Here is a 22,826-nt window from a genome sequence, read left to right on the forward strand (position 1 = left end):
ACCTCTAGGAAGGCTCCTAACTGGCATATTAATAACTTGCTGAAGTAGATCTTCCTTGCCTTTGAATGTAACCTAGTAGATTTGAGCTCAGGATTATGGAAAGCTGGATAGCTTATGGAAGAAACACATCTAAATCTTCCTGCTGGGTTGATGTTCCTAAAGAAATTCTCTTTCAAAGGTAGAAAAGCCTAACTTTTCAACTTTTTTTCCACACTGCAGTTACTGGCCTTTAAACGTTGGGAGTTTCTGAGCTGGGTGTCAGATTTTTTTTTTTTTCCTGCAGTCTGTAGTCTCTCCCTAGTGATCTCATTCATTTTCAAGTTTTCAAATACTATCTATATGCTAATGGATTATAAATTCATATCGCTCTGCCAAGTCTCTTTTCTAAGTTCTAGATCTCTATATCTAACACTTTTTTCTGTACCTCCTTTTGGATGCATGACAGAAGCCTCAAACTTTACATGTTGCAAACAACTCAGAATCATATTGTACCACCTCCAACCCCACACTTCTTATAATAGGAGTGGTATCTCCTAGCAATTTGAGACTGGAACTATTCTAAGAAGTGTGGGGTTGGAGGGTGGTACAGTATGATCCTGAGTTTGGGACATGTAAAGTTTGAGCTACAATGCTAAATGAGTTACTTACATCACCTGATTATTATTTAATGTTTGGACTGGAGCCTGGGAACTTTCAAAAGTGTCTCAGGTGATTGTATTGTGTATCCATGATTGAGAACTACAGACATACAAAACACCATTAATTCTTGCAGAAACTCTTTAAGGTAGGTTTTCTGTTCATTTTATAGTAAAGAAATGGATGCTCACAGATACTAATTAACTTTCCCCATGCCACACATCTCATAAGCGGGGGCAGAGAGAAGCTGTGGCTTTTCTACAAATGACACATTTTCTGAGCAGAGAAGACAATCACTCTCACCAAATCAAGGGGAATGCTAAAGCAAAAGGAAAGAATCAATATTCCTACTTAACAGTCAAGGGTCTTTTGTTCACTCTGTATCCTCCATGAACTCTTTCTGGCCACCTCAGTTCTTCTTGGTCTCTTCACCCAATTTTTATTACACAAATAACTGACTTATTTTGATGATGAATTATGTTATACTCAGCCTTACCTTATATTTGTACCTATATTAAGGCCTCCCTGTACATTTCCTAGTTATGAAATCTGGTGACTTAGCAGGCGAACCAGGTTAAGAGCCCTGGTTTTGCAGCAACACCCACCTGAGTTGGCCTCCTGCATATAGTTATCTCCATGGCCGTGACAAGCCATTTAATTTTTTAAATCTCGTTTTGTAAGCATAAAATAGGGAAAAATAAAACTTGTACTTTAGCAAGGATTAGAAACATTCTATTCAATAAACTTTAGTTCTTAGTAAAGGCACCCTAACCAATGGGAAGTAAAGGGTTTGGTCCATCAGTAAATACATGGAAAGTAGTAGGTGGAATACGACTTTTGGAACTGACTGACTCCTTTTTCTGACACAAACTAATATTTGGACAGAGAATATAAAAAAATAAGGAGTCATGAAATCTACCTAAGGTTGCCACTTCAATCTCTCAGGTTTCCAGAAAGCTATTTACATAAGATACTCTGGCCAAACCACAGGAAATTATTATACTCTGCAATTTTCCCACCCTGTCTCCAACACTTGCCCTCTGACCAAGTCCCTACCCCACGTTCTGCCCTTCCCTGTAGGGAAGGAGTTGCGGATTTCATTTTATAGTGGATTGGCTGACGGGGTGGGGTGGGAAGGGGAAATCAGAGAGGCTCCACCCATTTCACTGGAGGCCTGGAGGTGGGCGCTCTCCTTTTCCTCTACCCGCCCCCCTGTACCTGCAAAGTGGGGCTGGCCACGGAGGGAGGGCCCTGTCCCCTGTCCCTTTAAGGAGGAGGGCCGAGCGCAGGCGAGAGAGCTGGCGTTGCCCCTAGCCCGTCCGCGCCCTCACCCCAGAGCAGCTGCAGCCACAGCTCCGGCCTCCCCGCGGTTAGCAGAGTCTGCTCCGGCCCCAAGAAGCGAGTCGCCACCATGGTGAAGATTGTGACGGTGAAGACCCAGGCGTACCCGGACCAGAAGCCGGGCACGAGCGGGCTGCGGAAGCGGGTGAAGGTGTTTCAGAGCAGCGCCAACTACGCGGAGAATTTCATCCAGAGTATCATCTCCACGGTGGAGCCGGCGCAGCGGCAGGAGGCCACCCTCGTGGTGGGCGGGGACGGCAGGTTCTACATGAAGGAGGCCATCCAGCTCATCGTGCGCATCGCCGCCGCCAACGGGGTAAGGGACGCGCCGGCTCCTCCGCGGCGTGCGCCAGGAGCGGGGCCGTGCGCGACGTGCCGCTGGAGTCGTCCGCCCCCAGCCGCGCTCGGGCCCGGCCACTTCCGTGTGCCGCCCTAGTCTCCACCCAACTCCTTTGCTCTGGCTTTTCCTGGCTCGGAAGCCCCGCGGAGGTCGCAGGGTGCTGAAGGGTGTCCTCGGGGCTCCGCGGAGCTGCTTTGTCGATTCTCCGGGGACGGGCGAGCAGGGCTTGACCTTGGGAGGCCCGACCCTCCGCCTCTTGCCCCGCCCTTCTCTCGCCTCCTCCCTTCCCCACCCCTCCGGCTGAGGCCTCTGACATTTACATTAACCTTTCCTGTGGCTAAAGATACAGTTACAACTCTGAGTGCAGTCGCCTTCACCCGGAAAGGTTAGACGGCCTCTGCCTTGCTCAGAACCCCCTCCCATCCCTCCCAGTTGCTTGCTATTCTGGTCTGAGACTGGCGCTTCCCACTGGCTGGGAGCCCGACGCCGTGGGGCACGGTTGGCGGGAGCGCCCGCCCAGCTGGTGCGTGAGACCCGCAGGGCTGAGAAGAGGTTGCCAAGTCTTGCTGTCTCTCCACATCCTAGTTTGCGTTGGGACTGAGCTCCCGCCCTTCCACGGCCTGGTTGCTGGGACGCAGGCTTTTGAAAACGCTTAGTCTTTGCCAGATGGTGCTTCTAGATCTGTTCTTCGAGGAGTTGGAGCTGAATTTTCATGAGAACAGAAACTGCATACCCAAGGGTGCTCTTATGCAAGCCCTCGTGGCTGGCCAGGAAATTAATGCAACCCCTTGGCTCGCCCCTCGCCGCACCCTCCCCACCAGCTAAGGAACGTTAACTGACTTCAGGGGCAGGTCCACTTGGATAGGTGAAACTCTGAAAGATTTTTCAGTAAACTTTATGAATGAAAAGGTGGATTTATAAAACAGGCAACTTGGAGCTGATTATTCATTCACTTTTATAAAACATCTTCTAACGAGTTTCTCTCTGTATTTAAAATAAGATTTGACTTATACCTAGCTTTTCTGGAACTCATTTCTTTTAGTGATATTTTTATTCATTTTAGTAATACTTTATCTTTAACATATAAGTGTCATTTTGCCACGCACCACGAAAAGCACTAAATGTGCAGTATCTCATTTATGCTGCAGCCTTATGAGGTCGATGCTATTATGGGCATCTTCAAGTTGCCAGTGAGAAAACTGAAGCCTGGGCAGGTTAAAGAGGAACCATAAAAGCAGCACCCAGAATCTAATAAAGACCTACCAATTACAACTTCTGTGAAGGAAGGGACCCTTAAATCTATAAGGAACTATTTTTCCCTAGTCTGTAAAATCTACACTGGGCCCCAATCTACATCTCCCTCCCTGAGTCAGGCATGTATAAGCATCAAGGAGAGAAGGTCCTCTGAATAGAATATGCTCTTGGGTTTTCGGACAACCACAAATTCCCTTAAGAGCAAAAACAGATGTTACCCAGTAGATCCCTTCATTTCCTTATCACCTGTGTTGAATATGTATTTCATTCATTCATTCATTCATTCAAAAAGACTGAACCTATGCCATATACAGAAAATGTGTGGAATAAAAAGACAATTCAGACACAAGACTCGTACTTAAGGAGCTTACATCATAGTGGGGATTTTTGAGGAAAGTTGTCCATTTGGGAGTAGTGTAGGATGGGAAAGAAAAATTTAGGCTGAGACAAAAAAAAATACATGTATGTTTTTAAAACCTCATCCCCTTTTAGCTACTGCTTTCTTGCTTTTCCCCTTTTTGGCCAATTGCCACCACTGATTTTTCACCCATTCATTTACCACCTCCCTGCAGTCTGGCTCCTTCTTCCTTCACCACTTGCCAAGGTTACTAATGACTTTCTGGTTGCTAAATCCATTGAATACTTTTTTTAAGGCCTTATTTGGCCTTCTTATTGCCTTTGGCATTGCTGGTTTTGCACTTTTTTTAAAAAAATAACTTTTTATTAAGTTTATTTATTTTGAGAGAGAGAGAGAGAGAATATGCATGAGTTGGGGAGGTGCAGAGAGAAGTGGGGAGAGAGAGAATCCCAAGCAGGCTCTGCACTGTCAGCACAGAGCCTGACGTGGGGCTTGAACTCACAAACCGCGAGATCATGACCTGACCCAAAATCAGGAGCCGGATTGTCAACCGACTGCACCACCTAGGCATCCCTGGTTTTGCACTTTTAAAGTCCTCATTCCCTTGCCTTGATCACTCTCCTGATTCTACTCATACTTTTTGAGAGTTCCTTCATGACCTGCTTGTGCTGTGTACACCCTAGCTATTTCCTAAGTTTTTGTCCTCAGCTGCTGCTCTCTGATTTTATTCTGTCTCTGTCTCTGTCTCTGTCCTCACCAGGGATGTAAATATATTCCTCCTGTCTTCTGGTGTGATTCAATTCAGATAACATCTTCAGAAAACTTTCCCCAACAACCTCTGTCTGCCACTTTCATCCCCCCCCCCCCATTAAGTGCTCCTTTCTTATAGACACTTCTGGAATAGATTAATGAAATCCCAGTGAAATTATCTTCACATGTGACACTCCCCTCTAGAGAGTAAACTTCTTTAAGATGGAGTCTGCTTTTATCTGTATCTGCAGATAGTGCAGATTTCAGTGAGTCCTGGTTTCAGTTGCCCTGAATTGTGAACAGTATGGAATATACTTCAAGTTAAGTGTATTCCAGCCCTTAAAGCCAGTGTATAGTTGGTGAGCAATAAATTTATTCTCTTCAAACATTAATTATGTGCTTACTTTGTATCAGACATTGTGCTGAGTACTTGGGATAGAAAATATTCCTGTCCTCAGCAAAAACAGTATAAAAGGGGAGGTAGACAAGAATAAACAGAGCACAGTGCATTAGGTGTTACGACGGAGGTGTGTGCCAGGTACTAAAGGGGGAACAGCATGGAGGGCTGTACGGGTGTGCCGTCCTTTCTGAAAGTTCATGTTAGGCCACTTCACCTGGATGAAAGACCTACCTTAATTACCTGCTTTTGCAAACGGCAAACCCAAAGCAATCTGAAGAGGACTTTTGCTCTTATGACGAAAGGTGAAAACTGAAAGTAGAGGTCAGCATATGGTGTGCAGGGGGTCATTAGAGAGGTAGCAGGGACCCATCCTCAGCAGCGAGAGTGGCTCCACCAAGTGCTTTCCCCTACATTCAACGTCTGCCGCTATAGCTTTGAACTGTGTGAGCTTCTCTGCTTTATCTTGATTTATTCTGTGTATCCATTAGCAAGATGTGCCCTAAGGTATCAGAAAACACTAAGAGGTTTATTTCTGGAATCTGAGAACACTGAAAGTGGTAGCTGAATTGAGGCTTAAAGTTGGAATTCCTAAGGTGGGTTTGTCAGGGGAAGAATACTAGACAGAAAAGAATAAAAATATAGGAGTTGGACACTGCTGGGCAAGTTAATTAACTTCTGATCCCCTTCCCCCCACTTTTCTGTAAAGGTTGGAAGCAATGAGACATACCCATAGAGGTTCTTGTGAGGATTAAATGAAATGAGTTTAAAAGTACCTGTAGTGTTGGGGCACCTGGGTGGCTCAGTCGGTTGAGCATCCGATTTTTGGTTCAGGTCATGATCTCGTGGTTCGTGAGTTCCAGCCCTGCATCAGCTCACTGCTGTCAGCACACAGCCCGCTTCTGATTCCCTGTCCCCCTCTCTCTCTGCCACTCCCCTACTCACATTCGCTCTCTCAAAAATAAATAAAACATTTTTAAAAAATTAAAGAAAAAAAGTACCTGTAATCTCTTGTCACCTGGAAGCTGATTGACACTTTGGGCAAACCTTACGATGGGCCTGGGACAGGACTTTGTGTTATCAGTGTTCTGTTGATCTGGGGACACTAAGCTGATCAGGCCCAACCTGATGCAGATATTAACATCTCTTCCCCACCTTTCATAAATACTATCATTGTCCCGCACCTTCCTCTACCCTCAGTGGCCCCAACCAATATAGAGGGACTCCATGTTAGTCAGAAGCCAGTTGCATGCAAGTGGCAAAGACCTAACTCAGATTAGCACGGTGAGAAAGGAATTCACAGGCCTCTGTAACTGAGATGTCTTAAGAGATACCAGAGCAGACAACTCAGTTCAAACCACTCCTGGTCTCTAAAAATTGCTCTTGGGCCCAATGGTCTGCATGTGACCAGTATTAAGAATTGGGGAGAGCTCAAACTCCCAAGTAAATGAATGTTTGGATATTTTGTAAATTTTTTTTAATGTTTTATTTTTGAGAGAGAGAGAGAGAGAGACAGAATGCAAGCAGGGAAGGGGCAGAGAGAGAGGGAGACACAGAATCCAAAGCAGGCTCCAGGCTCTGAGCTGTCAACACAGAGCCCGATGTGGGGCTTGAACTCACCTACCATGAGATCAGGATCTGAGCCGAAGTCAGATGCTTAGCCGACTGAGCCACCCAGGTGCCCCAGAATGTTTGGATATTTTGAACGATAGTTCGTGTAGGACTATCTCATTTATCTATCCTATCTCATGTAGGACAGTATCTCATTTATCCTGGTATTTAATACCAATTCAAATAAACAAGGACTATCTCATTTATCTATCCTATCTCATGTAGGACAGTATCTCATTTATCCTGGTATTTAATACCAATTCAAATAAACAAAGTGTGAACAGGGGGAGAACAATCATTCATAAGCCATCATAATTAAAGGACTTTTTTTTTTTTTAATGGGAGTCATAGCATATTAAACATTGACCCAAAGATGGTTCTCTGCCAAGTCTTCCTTGCCCTAGGACATCAGATTTTAAGGAAAGGTAGTAAGGTGCCTCTACCTAACACCAGTTACCTCAGAGTCCCAAAACATCCCCCTTCCTCCCCAGTATTCTTTCATTTCCTTCTCAGAACTGTATCTAGAAACATGTCCCTTTACCCGTGTTTACAGCTGGCCTCATGAAAGTTCGGGAGAGGGTGATTCATCCCAAATGGGAGACAGTGGAGTTCCTCCAGTTAAGACAAAGTTCTCAAAGCCCCACTGGTTTGATCTGAGAACCTGAGACCCTTAATCTCTATGTCATGTATTTGATGCCCATTTTGGTGCAAGCAGTACCTGACCCTAAAAAGAGATCATTTGTGGGGCGCCTGGGTGGCTCAGTCAGTTAAGCATCTGACTTCGGCTCAGGTCATGATCTCACGGTTCGTGAGTTTGAGCCCTGCGTCGGGCTCTGTGCTGACAGCTCAGAACCTGGAGCCTGCTTTGGATTCTGTCTCTCCCAATCTCTCTCTGCTCCTCCCCCTATCATTCTCTGTCTCTCTCAAAAATAAACATTAAAAATAAAAAGGATCATTTATTTAGTGCAGGGGTTCTTAACTCAGGATCCTTAGAAGAAATCCCGGGTAGAATTCAATGGTGTCCTTGAATTTGAATGGCAAAACAAACAAAAGCTTCATTTTCATTAACCTCTAAATGAAATTTAGCATCTCTTTGAATTATGAATATAGGCAACAAACAATTATTATTATTATTACCATTACAAATACTACCAGGGACTTTATCATCAATAGAAATCACAGATATTTTCATATCATATTATACTTATCTAAAATTACTGAGATTGCAGATGTATCAAAATATCACTTATCACCACTCTAAAGTAAGACAGTATTAGACTTCCCACTAAATATTGTTATTTAATGTGTCAGTAAGGAAGCATACAGATCTTGCTGCATCACAAATTTGATTAATATTTTGATAATTGAATTTCAATATAATAATTCCTTTGTAATCCTGTATGTTTTGTTTTATCTATTTTTTAAAAAGATATATTCTAGTAAGGAGTCTGGAGACTAAACAAAGGAATTCAACACACAAGAACCCCTGTGGGTTGATGAAAGAAAACCAGCTTACTCACAAGTTCCCACGCAGGCATTTATTTATTTATTTTTTTTGCTGGAGATAATGATGAACTATCGTTCACACTTTGTTTATTTGAATTGGTATTAAATACCAGGATAAATGAGATACTGTCCTTTTCCATCCAGGAGTGGGGGAAATAAGACACAAGAAATACATATATGTGCAAAGAACAGAATTAGAAAAAGTGCTGAGTGCAAGTAAGGGAGAGAACATTCTGGACTGGGGAAAGAAATGGTGGAACTTGAATTGTGTCTTGAAGAGTGGATAGTGTGCGAACAGAAGAGGGGGGTGCATAGCCGAAAGAGCTAGCTAAGTAGAGGAATGGACAAGACTGTTTTATAGAGCCAGGCACTTAGCCCTTACACAGCCTTTGTTATGAAAAATATTTTAAGCAATTTGTTCAGGAGCCTCTCTTTCTTGGCTTCACTGATCTAAGTCAGACTCTTTTCCCCTCTCACTCTGTTACACTGCACACTCCCACTGCTACTCAGAGTTGCACATTTGAGAAGGAGAGCCATCATAATTCAGCACACGCACTACACAGCATTGTGCCCTGTGGCTTTCTGCTTGGCTCATATTTGAAGTCTCTGTTAGAGTTCCCTATCAAGGCCTGGTGTCCCATCATCACTCAGTTTTGGAGGCTCTGGAAGATGACATTTAACGGTGAATTTGATGTACACCAGTGGCCTGTATTTTAACTCAACTAATGTGTACAATTACATAGGTTCAACTTGTAACAGAAACTCAAACAGCAGTGAATGAAACAAAATGGTTTCTCTCTCGTGGAATAGTCTAGGTCTAAGCACACCAGGACTAGTATGGTAGAGCCATGGGACCCAACTTCCTTCAATCATATGGCTCTGCCATCTTGAAGGTGTTGCCTTTGCCCACCTGGTTACAGGTGGCCCCCACACCCTTATCCACATTTCAGCCAGTGGGCACAGGAAAAAGGTGGAGCAAAGTGTTTTGTTTTGTTTTTTTCCTTGCCGTTAAACAATCTGGAAATTGCACACCTCACTCCTGCTCACAATCCATTGATTAGATTTTCCAGACAGGCCACACTTACCTGCAAGAAGGGCAAAAAGGTGCAGACTTTATACTGGGAGGCATGTGGCCAGCTAAAAAGGGGTGGTTCTGTTTTCTTAAGAAAGGAAGTTGCAAGTAGAGATCTCTGCCATGGGCCACTTCTTTGGGCATGCAGACAGCCATGCCCACTGTTCTTCCCGCCCATGAAGCACATCACTCTTCCTTGGGGGCGTCACCTCTAATTCCTTCCAATAAATATATAGAGTGATGTAGTTATAGAAGTAGAGCAATCGCCAGCCATAGTATTCACACTTTGCTGCTGGCTGGGAGTGCAGACTCCTTGGTCTGACAATAGAGTAGGTCCACAGGGAGCCCTGATTCTGCACTCCGGGAGGGATTTTCTTCCTTCCTTCCTTCCTTCCTTCCTTCCTTCCTTCCTTCCTTCCTTCCTTCCTTTTGTTCTTTCTTTCTTTCTTTCTGTTTATTTATTTATTTTGAGAGAGAGAGAGAATGAACGAGCTGGGAGGGATAGAGAGAGAGAGAGAGGGAGAATCCCAAGCAGGCTCTGAACTGTCAGCGTGAAGCCCAATGAAGGGCTTGAGCTCATGAACTGTGAGATCATGGCCTGAGCCGAAGTCAAGGGTTGGACGCCTAACCACTGAGTCACCCAGGTGCCCACAGGAGGGACTCTCTTATTCTTTGTCCTCCATGCTCATTTAGCCCTAGACACTAGGCTGTAGGTTCTGAGAGTTTGGGATCTGCACAGCTTTTGCATCCTGCTTTCTGCTGATAAAAGTTGGGGGGTGTAGGAAGGCAGGAGTTGCTTTTGCAGACCAAGTTAGTGTGGTTTGTTTCACTATATAATTACTTCAAAAGTTTATTAGGCTTCTTCTGGCCTCTTCTGATCAGTTCCATGTACTGATAACCACAGTGAAAATTCTCACGTAGATAGAGTTTTAAGCCTGAAAACTTTGGCTTTTATTTTCTGGCCTCTGCTCTGTTCCTCCTCTGATGTCTCCATCATGATAGCCGCCTTGAGACAGGAAAAGCTAGGCTAAATAAGAAGGCGGTATCTTTAATTCGATCTTTGCTGGTGGGTCAGTTTTCATTGTCCAGCAGGGAATCCTGGGAAAGAGTTGAGTCCACAGCCCTTTCCTCTACACCTACTGCTTCATGTATAAGCTGCCTTAGCTGGGGAACATAGGTAGTGGTCATTTCAACTCTGTAAGGCTACAAATACTGGACTTGGACAACACAGTTTGCAGACCATAGTTGAAGAAAACATCCTTAGCAGAGCTATAACCTCCATTTTTGCCTGTGGACTAGCTAGTCTTTGCCTGAGCTCCTCTCTGTTGTGGCAAGAAGCAGCCAACAAATGCTCCTGTTCTGAATTCTCTCACCTGTTTGCCTGGGTTTGGTTGACCAGTGGTCTGCCTTCCAAGGTAGCAGTGATAATAGTTTTGCCATGGCATAAAAGGTATGCTGATGCTGCATATTTTAGATTCTGTTTTGGTACAGAATATCAGATTTTATCACTAGTTAACATAGATTTGTCTGTGAAAACAAGTTACTTAAACAAAATAAAAGATCATAGTAATAGAATCCTTTCTGTAATAGACTGGGTGTGGACAGTCCTGGGCTGTTGTGGGTGGCTCTGTTGTGTAAAGGGTCCTCTATTTCTTTTCTTTTGTTCCTCAGCCTCTCCTAGTGAATTGCCCTTATCTGCATGATCCAAGATGGCTTCCTACCACCATATGGTCATTCTGGGCAAGAGGAAGGGGAGGAAGTGGGAGGAAGGCACACTTTTTCTTTTTCTTCTTTTTCTTTTTAATTTTTAATGTTTATTTATTTTTGAGAGAGAGACAGAGCATGAGCGGGGGAGGGTCAGAGAGAGAGGGAGACACAGAATCCAAAGCAGGCTCCAGGCTCTGAACTGTCAGCACAGAGCCCAATGCAGGGCTTGAACCCACGAACTGTGAGGTCATGACCTGAGCTGAAGTCGGATGATTAACCGACTGAGCCACCCAGGTGCCCCAGGAAGGCACACTTTTCAAAGAGACTGCACATCTTCAATTTTATTCATGTCTTCTGCACCAAAACTTGGTCTAAGCCCTCTAACAGCAAGGGGGGCTGGGAAATACCCATGTTATTCTGGGTACTGTGTGTGAGGCTAACCATTGGGGGTGTCAAGAAAAATGAAAGGGATAATTGATATTGGGGGACACTCAATAGTCCTCACTGTCCTAAACATGCTTTCCAAATCTGGTGAAAACCATGCAGTCATTTTCAAGTGATAGAGATATAGAAGAAGACAGAAACTTAATTTTATATAGAGAACTAGATTTTTGGAAGAGAAGCTATCATTTATTCCAACCGCCATAGTAGAAAGGAATCAAGGCACAAACATTCCTATTGTGAAGGACTTTTTAAATAAACTACCTTATTGAAATATGATTCACATATCACACAATTCACCCATTTAAAGTGTACAATTCAATATCTTTTTTTTTTTTGAGAGAGAGAGAGAGAAAGCATGAGCAAGGAAGGGGCAGAGAGAGAGAGGGAGAGAGAATCCCAAGCACACTGCCAGTGCAGAGCCCAATGCAAGGCTCCATATCACAACCGTGAGATCATGACCTGAGCCGAAATCAAGATTTGGATGCTCAACTGACTGAGCTACCTAGGCACCCAAAGTGTACAATTCAATGTCTTTTTTAAATTTTTATTTATTTATTTATTTTTAGCATTTATTCATTTTTGAGAGACAGAGTGCGAGTGGGGGGCGGAGAAGTAGAGAGAGACGGAGACACAGAATCCGAAGCAGGCTCCAGGCTCTGAGCTGTTAGCACAGAGGCCGATGCGGGGCTTGAACTCACTGACTGCCAGATCATGACCTGAGGTGAAGTTGGACGCTTAACCGACTGAGCCACCCAGGCGCCCCAGTGTCTTTTAATGTGTTTACAGAGTTATGCAACTATCACCATAATCTAATTTTAGACTATTTCCATGACCCTAAATGAAGCCCCTTGTGTTAGTAATCAGTCCCTCTTATTTCCCTATGTTTTTGGCCCTGACCAACCACTAGAAGTTTGGGTGGGTGGATTTTACACAGTCTAGTTTGGGTTGCTAGGCAGAAGAAGTTACATTTAGCAAGTGAAGCTCCAGGAACACAAGAAGAAAAGTCAAAGGATTTGTGTCAAGAATGGTGGAATTAGTGTCTCATGCTTCTGTGTGTGCTGTCCTGAGCACTGGCGACACAGAGTTTAAGAAGTCCCCTTTCTCAAAGAGCCTTTGATTGAATGGGGGAGGAGTGATACAAAAAAAAAAGATAATCCTCCATGGATTTTTCTCAGCAGACTCCCTGTCCAAAGCAGACCAGGCTGTCAGTAAAAAGGAGGAGAAATTTCTCCAGGAGAATAGCTTCTTCATTTTCATGAGTGTAAGCAATCAGATTTCTTTTTTTGCAAACATATTTGAACTTATATATCCAAATTAGTATTGTACCCTGCCAAATCACCACTCTGGGAACCGTACACTTATTCCAGTGATGCGTCTAGTGCTCAAAGCATTTTGGAACTCCTCTATGGGAATTATTTTTCAGCCAGTCGGTTTATGGGTCACCTAGGAAAACCAGTCACATTATTTTATAGTCATGCCTCATTTTTCACCTAAAGCGATGTAACAAGATTTGATCACCCACTTTATTCATTAGACATGGCTCCAACCAATTTTTGTCTCTTTTCAAAGTTCAAATCTACTCTCAGAGGATTAAATTTGTTATGACTGAAGACTTTCAAAGGAAGTGCCACAGACTGTTAAGACAGTTGCTGAGAGAGTTCCAGAAATGTTAGTGCAATGTGAGCACTGTTTGAATAAATATGTTGCTTCCCAAGATGATTGTTTTGAAGGAGATAACATTAATTTAAATGAAAATACCCTGGCATAACTGTTAAAAATGAGTTCCCATATTTTGTGCTGTTCAAGCACGCTGCCCTGTGGAGAGGGTCTTAGAAGATAGTTCATGCTGAGGAAGATTCTGGCATTCTGCTTTCCTTCGGCAGATGCCTGCGGTGGCCTAGGGATATGGTTCTCTTCCATTCTGGTAGGCATCTAAACATACTTTGGTCAGGCATTTAGAAATTGTGCACAATGAGAAGGTTTGTTAAAACACAAGTAGACAGAATGGCCCTGACCTAGGATGAGAGTCCTGTCAGCTCTAAGCCACAGAAACTAGAGACCTAGATGTTAAGATTGTGCGCACCTGACTCCAAGAGGTCATCTCATGGTTGCAAAGAGGCCAGAAAATGGAGCTGAGATGGCTTGACTGGGTGGGGATGGGAAAGGATCTTTTGCTTTAGTAATGAAACTATTATGTTACACTGCCTCATGGGGATGTTGAGAAATGCATTCTGTGAGCAGAATGAAATGAAGTATGTTTAAAAATGAAGTAAAAGGGAAATGAGTGTAGGAGACCCAAATGGAAATGGGAGTGAGGTTGGCACCTGTTACAAAAGCCAAACCTCCTCTCTGAGCTGGGCCACGTGGTTGGCCATAGTCAAATCTGTGAGAAAAACATGATCACACAGCTCGCCATAACCAGTTCCCCCATGTGTAGATTTGGTATAAAAAGAGTAATAATAATATCTGCCTGGAAACATTTATGTGAGGATGAAGCAGAATTTGTGAAGCGCTTACATAGTGCCTGACATTGTCTTTGCTAAACAGAAGACTTGGGTGATTCTAATGATTGTTATGATTATCCCAAATGCTGAGCCCATTTGGGCACAGAGGGGAGGTCTTCTGTGTCTGCCACCATACCCACCACATAGATGTCTTATTCGCTCTCTATCCATACACTATCCCTTGAGTTTGATCTGTGAGGCAGAGGTTCACAGTGGCTGTGACTCTCCGTCACAGGCTCCACACGCTCATTGATTTGGGGCCTTTACCTTTTTGGAGTCCTGAGCCAGCAGTGGGTAGTTGAAAATGGTGATCGTAGGGTGGACCTGTGGAATAGTTATCTGGCCCAGGCTAATGTCATGCTGCTGATGAGATGCTGCAAGAAATGTATGCTGGCATTGCTGTGTGCTGCCTATATATGCCGGACTGTATGGATTTGTTCAACAAACATTGTTGAGCCCTCTCTAGGTGTAGGCACTGTGTGAGATGGTTGGGGGTACAAAGGTGAATAAGACAGAGTCTTTATTCTCAGGATACTCATGCAAGTAGAGCAACATCCATAGGTAGTTAACAAAAATATGGTGCAAATGCTAGTATGTTGGTTTCCTATGGCAGCTGACAGTTGACTATAAACTGGGGGGCTGAAAGCAACAGAAATTTATTTTTTTCCTAATTCTGGAGACCAAAAGTGTGAACTCAAGGTGTTGGCTGGTCTTTGCGTCCTCTGAAGGCCCCAGGGGAGAATCCTTCCTTGCCTCTTGCAGCTCTTGGTGGTTCCACGTGTTCTATGCTTATGGCTGCATGAGCCTTCACGTGGCCTTCTCTGTGTCTGTCTTCTCTTCTGTCTCTTTTAAGGGTACTTGTTACTGGATTTAGGGCCAACTCAGATGATCTCTGATGATTTCAAATCTTGATGATTTCATATCGAGATCTTTAATTAATATGCAAAGGCCCTTTTATCAAACAAGTTTGCATTCACAGGTTCTGGGTGGACATATCTTTGCAGGGAGAGGGTGGAAGTAGTTACCATTCAACCTGCGTCAGCTGGAGGAGAGAAGTTCGGGAATCATGAGAGCACAGAGGAGAGCAACCAGCCCCACCTGGAGGGGGACGGGGAGAACCAGGCTGTCTTCTCCCCAATGAGGTGATTTTTGGGGCAAGTATGGAACCATGAGGGAGGCCTTATCTGAGAGTAAAGTAAGGGCAGAGGCAGAGAGCAGTCACTGGTTTAGTGGATGTGGCTAATTTGTTATCCTAGTTTAAAAAGTATACTACTGGGGCGCCTGGGTGGCTCAGTCGGTTAAGCGTCTGACTTCAGCTCAGGTCACGATCTCGCAGTCCGTGAGTTCGAGCCCCACGTCGGGCTCTGGGCTGATGGCTCAGAGCCTGGAGCCTGCTTCCAATTCTGTGTCTCCCTCTCTCTCTGCCCCTCCCCCGTTCATGCTCTGTCTCTCTCTGTCTCAAAAATAAATAAACATTAAAAAAAAAATTAAAAAAATAAAAATAAAATGAAAAGTATACTACTGGTAATAGTTGTTGAGAAGATTCCAGAGCTCCATAATCCAAGGTGCTTTGTAGACTTCTGACCTAATGCCAGATGGGAGACAGGCTATGTGGTGGCTCCCAGAATCTTACCAAACAACTTTAGTGCATAGTAGTGGGTTGGAATTGAAAATTTGGGTTCAGATCTCAGTTGTACAACTTACTGTACAATATCATGTAGTCTGCCTAACTACTGTAAAGCTCAGTTTTCTCATTTGTGAAATGGGATTCATTCTAATATCTGTCCTATCGGAGAGTTTTATAAGAATTAAATTAAGTAACAGGCACACAAAGGTTTTGGGAATGGTTAAGATGCGAGCCAAATGTGTGTTATTATGGTTGTTTTGAAATTCCACTGTTATTTCAGGAAAGTCACTCCCCTGGACTGATGTAAGCCTCCTGCCAAAACAAATCTCAACATGCAATGTTATCTAGCATCTCTCAAAGTCCAAAACCTAGATGTGCTAAAGGATAACCAGAGAGTAGAGATCTCATGCCATTCTGAGGATCTTAGTGGGATATCAAAATGACCCCTTGTAGATTAGAATTTTGTGGCAGTATAGCTTTTCATGTCAGATAGATTGAATTTGATTCTTGGATGTTATTTATTAGCAGTTTAATCTTGGGCAAACTGCTTGAACTTTTTTTTTTTTTTTTTTTGCTCACGTATAAAATTAAAATAATGTCATAGAGGTGTGTTTAGGAAATAATAAGATATACGTAGGAAGTCACGTAGCATAAAGCCTCACACCATACTCATGATAAGCACATTGCTAGTGGGAATTCTGATCAGAAATACAGATACTTTAAACTTTTCTTTGTTAATGGTCCCCAGCCAGCTCCCACCTTTCAGTTTTACTTCTTAGCTTTGTCGATGACCTATCAAGATGCTCCACACCCGCTGGCCAATAAATTTCAGAACTGAAATGTCTTTTCTTACAGAGAATGTTTCATGCCCAGGGCATGGGTTGGGGGATCTGTTCTGCATAACTTTAGGCTTTTAGAAATATGTTATCATCTTGATACTTAGTTATCTCATATCAAAAGAACACAGAAGCCAGCCCAAATAACACAAATAGCCCAAATAACCCAAGTAACCCCAAATAAGTAAAACTGTCCCTGAGTAGCTTAAGTGCTAGGCTCAGTGTTCGGTGTTTGCACCAGATCTGCTACCCATGAGGGTTTTAGCGTCGCAGTTCTAGTAAGTGGTTGGGTCTGCTTGCTCAAGCAGCCTCTTTTGAATATTTGAGGGGTTGCGTTCTGTCCCTCAGACATTTGCTGAACATTTTGTCGTTGCTCAGTATCCTGCTGTGCATTTGGGACATGCACAGGTGCATTGCGACAGTCTCTGGCATCCCGCAGAGCTCATTGTCCAGTGGGCATTACCATACAGTGTGACAAGTGCCTCCTCAGGGTGTCATTGGGAGCCCTTGGGAGAGGGGCGCGGAGAGGTGGTCAGAGGAAGCCTCCAAGGGGAGATGTATTCGAGCCAAGTCTTGAAGGATGATGAAAAGGAAGCCAGGAAAAAGTGAAGGCATTCTGCATGGAGGGAGTATGGGCAAAACAAGGAGGCCATTGTGAGAAGTAAGCCCACAGGCTTAGACTTTAAAAATAGAAGTCTTTGTGACTCCTGTACTGCAGAAAGGGAGGAGGGTGGTAAGGTGGCCAGTGGTGAATTAAGGACCACATGGATCCTTAACCCCTGATGCTTTCTTTTACACGCTGGCCAACCTAAGATACAGTCTAAGAATTATCTTGTGAGTCTGGTAGGAAGGGAGAATCATGGAGACTTAGGTTAGCAAACCTAAAAAGCTATTTGTTTATTTATTTATTTTAATTTTTTTAAACGTTTATTCATTTTTAGATAGAGACAGAGTATGAGTGGGGAGGGGCAGAGAGAGAGGGCGACACACAATCCGAAGCAGGCTCCAGGCTATGAACTGAGAGCACAGAGCCCAACGTGGGGCTTGAACTCACGGACTGTGAGATCATGACCTGAACTGAAGTTGGACGCTTAACCGACTGAGCCACCCAGGCGCCCCTAAAAAGGTGTTTATGAGGAGGACTGGGCCACAGTATTTGTCCAGTAACACGTCAGAGCTCTGTTTGCTGACTGTCTTTAACCACCAGAATATAAGGCATACAGCAGTCTGTATGTGACCCAGTTTTCATCAGGGCAAGTCTTTTAACTTGGGTTGGTTGATCTAAATCCATATCATAGAATGTATGATGCACAGTTCACTCAGTTAAATCACACATTTACAGACAACAAAAATTTACCAAAGAAATTAGACCTGCACTGTAGCTACACTGTTTCCTATAGATTTCACCCTGATATTAGTGAAGGGGTGGGGTGGGCCATGACCCTCTTTTTCTCTTGTTAGCTTTAGTCTCTGTCTCTCTCTTCCCACTTTCCTAGCCTACACTGAAGTTTGCTTCCAGGAATGAGCACCTCTCTGTCTTTCTGCCTGTAATTATACGGGCTCCTCTTGGAAGAAGCCCAAACATTGGGCCTCAACCACCCAGGCTAACTAGCTCTACTTCCTTCACTATTGCAGTTTCTAGCTCTGTTCCTAATTGTTATTGCACAAGTCTGTGTGCTGTAGAAATTACCTAAGATGCCAGTACGTAGGCAGAGTGTGCTCTGTTGTGGATGCCTTGTGGTTTGGGAAGTTGTCTGATGCTGGGAGTAATTTTATAGTTGAGGTTGGTCTTAGGACAGGAGACCATGTACTGGGTGACTGACTGCCCGGAAAAGCTCACCTCTGTCCTCAGAAACTCTAGTCAGAGAGGTCACAGGAGGCTCTTCCTTTGACAGTTCAGCCAGCAAATATTTAAGCTGCTGTCTCCTCCACTTTATTCCAGGTACCAAAGTTACAAAATGTGCTGTCCTTTTCCTCATCACTGAGCAGGGGAGCAGGCTTATTTGTATATTCCAAGCCATGGTACATACCGTGTTATTTAGTGGTAAGAACCAAACACTTTGGGGCAGTGTGGGGAGAGGTCTCTCCAAGGGCCTCTGGCTCAGACCAGCCGCTCTGATGCAGAGGGATCAGCTGTCCCTGGACCTGGGCTTGCCTTTTTTTGTTTGTTTTTAATTATATTTATTTGTATTTTAAAAAATTTATATTAGTTTCCTCGGGCTGCTGTAACAAAATACCACAAATGGTGTGACTTCAAACAGCAGAAATTTGTTTTCTCACAGTTCTGAAGGCTTTCAAGTCTGAAATCAAGGCATCACAAGGCCGTGCTCCTTCCAAGAATCCTCTCCTGCCTCTTCCACCTTCTGGTGGTGGCCGCAGTCACTGGTACAACCCAGCTCGTCTCTGCCTCTGTCTTCACATAGCTTTCTTTCCCCTGTGTCTCTGTCCCCAAATCTCCCTCTTAAAGAGATACCAGTCACTGGATTTAGGGCCTACTGTAATCCAGTATGACCTCATTTTAATGTGATCACATCTTCAAAGACCGTTTTTTTTTTTCAAATAAGGTCACATTCACAGGCATCTGGGGTTAGGATTTCAACGTAGCTTTTTTTTTTGGTGGAGTTTTCAACCTACAACCTACAACCTGTGCTCTGCCTACCAAGTGCAAGTGGGTTGTGCAGTCCACTAAAGCTCATATACTTTGCAGTTGGGCAGTATCCCTTTGACAGTCACCTGGGATCTATTTCCTTTTCATTTTCTGCAAGTTCAAATGTGTTTGGTTACCCAAAGGAAACAAACAGCTAAAGCATCAGCTTTGGCATTAAAGCTGGCATTGAAATCTGCCTTCCCAATTTATTAGTTGCAAGATGTGGAGTAAGTCATTTCACTTCTCCAAGCCTCAGTTTCCTCATCTGTAAAAGGGAAACAGTGAGATTCCCTGCATCGCAAGGTTGTTATTGAGCCTGCATGAGAACCTACATGTAGTGCTCTGCACTGTGCTATAAGCTCTTTGTACGTTTTCATTTAATCTTTTCAACAATTTTTTTTTTTTAGTTTATTTATTTTGAGAGAGAGAGAGAGAGAGAGAGCGCTCACGAGGAGGGGAGGGGGAGAGAGAGAGAGAGAGAGAGAGAGAGAGAGAGAGAGAGAGAGAGTGAAGACAGAGAATTCCAAGCAAGTTCCGCACTGTTAGCACAGAGCCAGACTTGGGACTCGAACTCACGAACAGGGAGATCATGACCTGAGATGAAACCAAGAGTCAGATGCCTAACTGACTGAGTCATCCAGTCACCCCAATCTTTTCAATAACTCTTTAAAAAATTTTTTTTTAATGTTTCATTATTATTTATTTTTGAGAGAGTGATAGGCAGAGTGCGAGTCGGGGAGGGGCAGAGAAAGAGGGAGACACAAAATCCAAAACAGAGTCCAGGCTTTGAGCTGGCATCACAGAGCCATCACAGGGTTCAAACCCATGAACTGCTAGATCATGACCTGAGCCAAAGTCCTATGCTCAACTGACTGAGCCACCCAGGTGCCCCCTTTTCAACAACTCTTGAGAGCCTGGTATTTATATCCCTGTTTCACAGGTGAGGAAATAGAGGATAAGTGATATGCCCAAGATCACTAACATACTAAAAATTATCAAGAGTTGGGATTCAAACCCAGATTTCCACTATGCCATATTCCTCAAGGTAGACATTTAAAAAAAAGCTTTTATTTATTTTTGAGAGAGAGAGAGAGAGAGAGAGAGAGAGCAGGGGAGGGGCAGAGAGAGCAGGAGACAGAGGATGCAAAGCAGGCTCTGTGCTGACAGCAGAGAGCCCGATGCGGGGCTAGAACCCATGAATGATGAGATCATGATCTGAGCCAAGTTGGACACTTAACTGACTGAGCCACCCAGGCGCCCTGGTAGACATTTTTAATAGAGTTATCTACAGCTGTAGTCTGAGGGTTCCCAAACTTTTTTATGTTGCAGTCCAACTTTTTATTTCTCTGAAGCCTGTTTGCACTTAAGCCATAAGGGCAGAAGAGAGTACCTTGCTGCCCACTTGAGATGCTGTTCATCCCAGGAATTCCTATAAATGTTCAGAGGGGAGAAAATACCCATAGTTCTTTAGATCGCTGTTTACAAAGCTATTATTTATTGAGTACTTACCATTTACATGGCCACATATTACAGTGAGAGGCAGCACAGCATGATGGTTGAGTGTGGGCTCTAGAGCCAGATTGTCTGGGTTTAAGACCCATCTCCACAATTTCCCAGTTGTTTGGCCTTGGGCAGATGATAAATCTGTGTCATCTGTGTCCATGTCCGTAAGATACGGGCTGAGAATGACAGCCTTGATCTTACAGTGTTGTTGTGAACATCTCATGAGTTAATGCTTGTAAAGCACTTGGAACACTGCCCAGCACACCGACCTACTGTGATTATTTCCTATATACAACAACCTTTAAAGCAGGTGTCATTGTCTCTATTTTACAAATAAGAAAACTGAGCCCAGAAAGACCATACATAGCCAGAACGTGGCAAAGGCAGGATTCACACCCAGGCCTGTCTGACTCCAAAGCCCTAGAGCAGGGGCTATAAATTCCCCTTCCATCACCTTTTCCCTGGCCCCTTATACATATTCACTACCCAGACCCCCCTATAGCATTAATTTTTTCCTGCCTGGTCTCCCTTGCTCTAGAGATCAGAGGCTGTATTAGAAGGATGTGATCAGCCCTTATCAATAGGTCTTTCTATTTTTGGTAGCTTAGATAGCATTTATTGGGTGGCTACTGTATTGCCAGGCAATTGTGGTAAACGCTTTACATGCCTTTTCTCACATACTTTGAGAACCTTTAAAGGAAGTTTTACTATCCCCATTTTATTTTATTTTATTTTTTTTCAACGTTTATTTATTTTTGGGACAGAGAGAGACAGAACATGAACGGGGGAGGGGCAGAGAGAGAGGGAGACACAGAATCGGAAACAGGCTCCAGGCTCTGAGCCATCAGCCCAGAGCCTGACGCGGGGCTCGAACTCCCGGACCGCGAGATCGTGACCTGGCTGAAGTCGGACGCTTAACCGACTGCGCCACCCAGGCGCCCCTACTATCCCCATTTTACAGAAACTTAGGCTCACAAAGATTCCACAGAAAAATTCATCCACTTTTTGTGGTCATCTCCATTTACTTCCTTTACAGCTGGACATCCTCATTTCGCCAGGCCATGTAATTGGTAAAAATCTTAATGAGACCGAGAACAACCTCACCATACCCTTCTTAAAAGTCCAGAAATTCCACCACGTTTTAGTTATTTCGTAGAGGGCCAACCACTGTCTGCCACAAAACTCCAGGGTGCATGATTCCCATTATATTTGAGGAGAATGGGGTCCCCTAGACTTGTGCGATGCCGCTGGGCCAGCTAGTGCGCCCCCTTGTGAGGTCATGAGAAATCTTGCATGTTTTTCCATTTTCCACCACAAGAGGGAAACACACAACCATGAATGAATTTGAAAATAAAGCAGTTCTTTAGATTGACTTTTTAAATTGATTAATTTTTAATTTTTTTTTAAACCAAGGGGTTTTCATAAATAGTTTCTGGTAATATCCAGAATATGGAAAGATACTCTTTTAGCTCCAAATGAATACTCTTAAGGGAGTTAAATGAAAATTTTCTTGAGGGTGTTCCAAAAAGGAAATAAAAGATACATATAAAAATTTTATATGACCCATATAAATGGCCTCTTTTATAGGTCAAAATGGTTGAATACTGGTAATTTCTAATAAAACAGGAGCCCTCTTTACAGTGCAGTATATAGTAAGTAATATGTAGGAAGCCCTGTGCAACTTCAAAGGTTGTTTTTAGGTTTAATCATATGAATTAAGGATGGCATTTGTGGAGGTAGGGAATGCCTTTCTTATATTCTCTTTCTTCTTCAGGAGCTCATAAATCCCTCTTGAATTCCCAGATTAGCACTTATTACTCCATTTTTTAATTTTAATTTTTTAATTTTTAATTTTTAAAAATATTTATTTATTTTGAGAAAGAGAGAGAGACAGAGAGAGAGAGGGCATGAGCAGGGGAGGGGCAGAGAGAGAAGGGGACAGAGGATCTGAAATGGCCACACGGATAACAGTGAGGCCAATGTGGGGCTCAAGCTCATGAATGGTGAGATCATGACCTGAGCCGAAGTTGGATGCTCAACTGACCAAGCCACGCAGGTGCCCCATCTTACTCCCTTTTTTTTTTTTAATTTTTTTTCTTAATGTCTTATTTATTTTTGAGACAGAGAGAGACAGAACATGAGCAGGGAAGGGGCAGAGAGAGAGGGAGACACAGAATCGGAAGCAGGCTACAGGCTCTGAGCCATCAGCACAGAGCTCGATATGGGGCTCGAACTCACAGACTGTGAGATCATGACCTGAGCCGAAGTCGGATGCTCAACTGACTGAGCCACC

General features: G+C 43.7%; 1 protein-coding gene across 2 annotated transcripts in view; it reads left to right on the forward strand.

Annotated features, from left to right (window-relative positions):
• Nucleotides 1-1,781: 1,781 nt before the first annotated feature.
• Nucleotides 1,782-22,826, forward strand: part of PGM1 (phosphoglucomutase 1) — a 62,844-nt gene continuing 41,799 nt past the window's right edge. The window contains exon 1 of one of the 2 annotated variants that reach the window (XM_030325960.2): nucleotides 1,782-2,293. In XM_030325960.2, coding sequence (XP_030181820.1) covers nucleotides 2,048-2,293 — 246 coding nt within the window. In that variant the 5' untranslated portion in view covers nucleotides 1,782-2,047. The remainder of the gene's footprint in view (nucleotides 2,294-22,826) is intronic. The other variant, XM_032594313.1, reaches the window with a different exon arrangement.

This window comes from Lynx canadensis, chromosome C1, assembly GCF_007474595.2.
Source record: "Lynx canadensis isolate LIC74 chromosome C1, mLynCan4.pri.v2, whole genome shotgun sequence".
NCBI lineage: Eukaryota > Metazoa > Chordata > Mammalia > Carnivora > Felidae > Lynx > Lynx canadensis.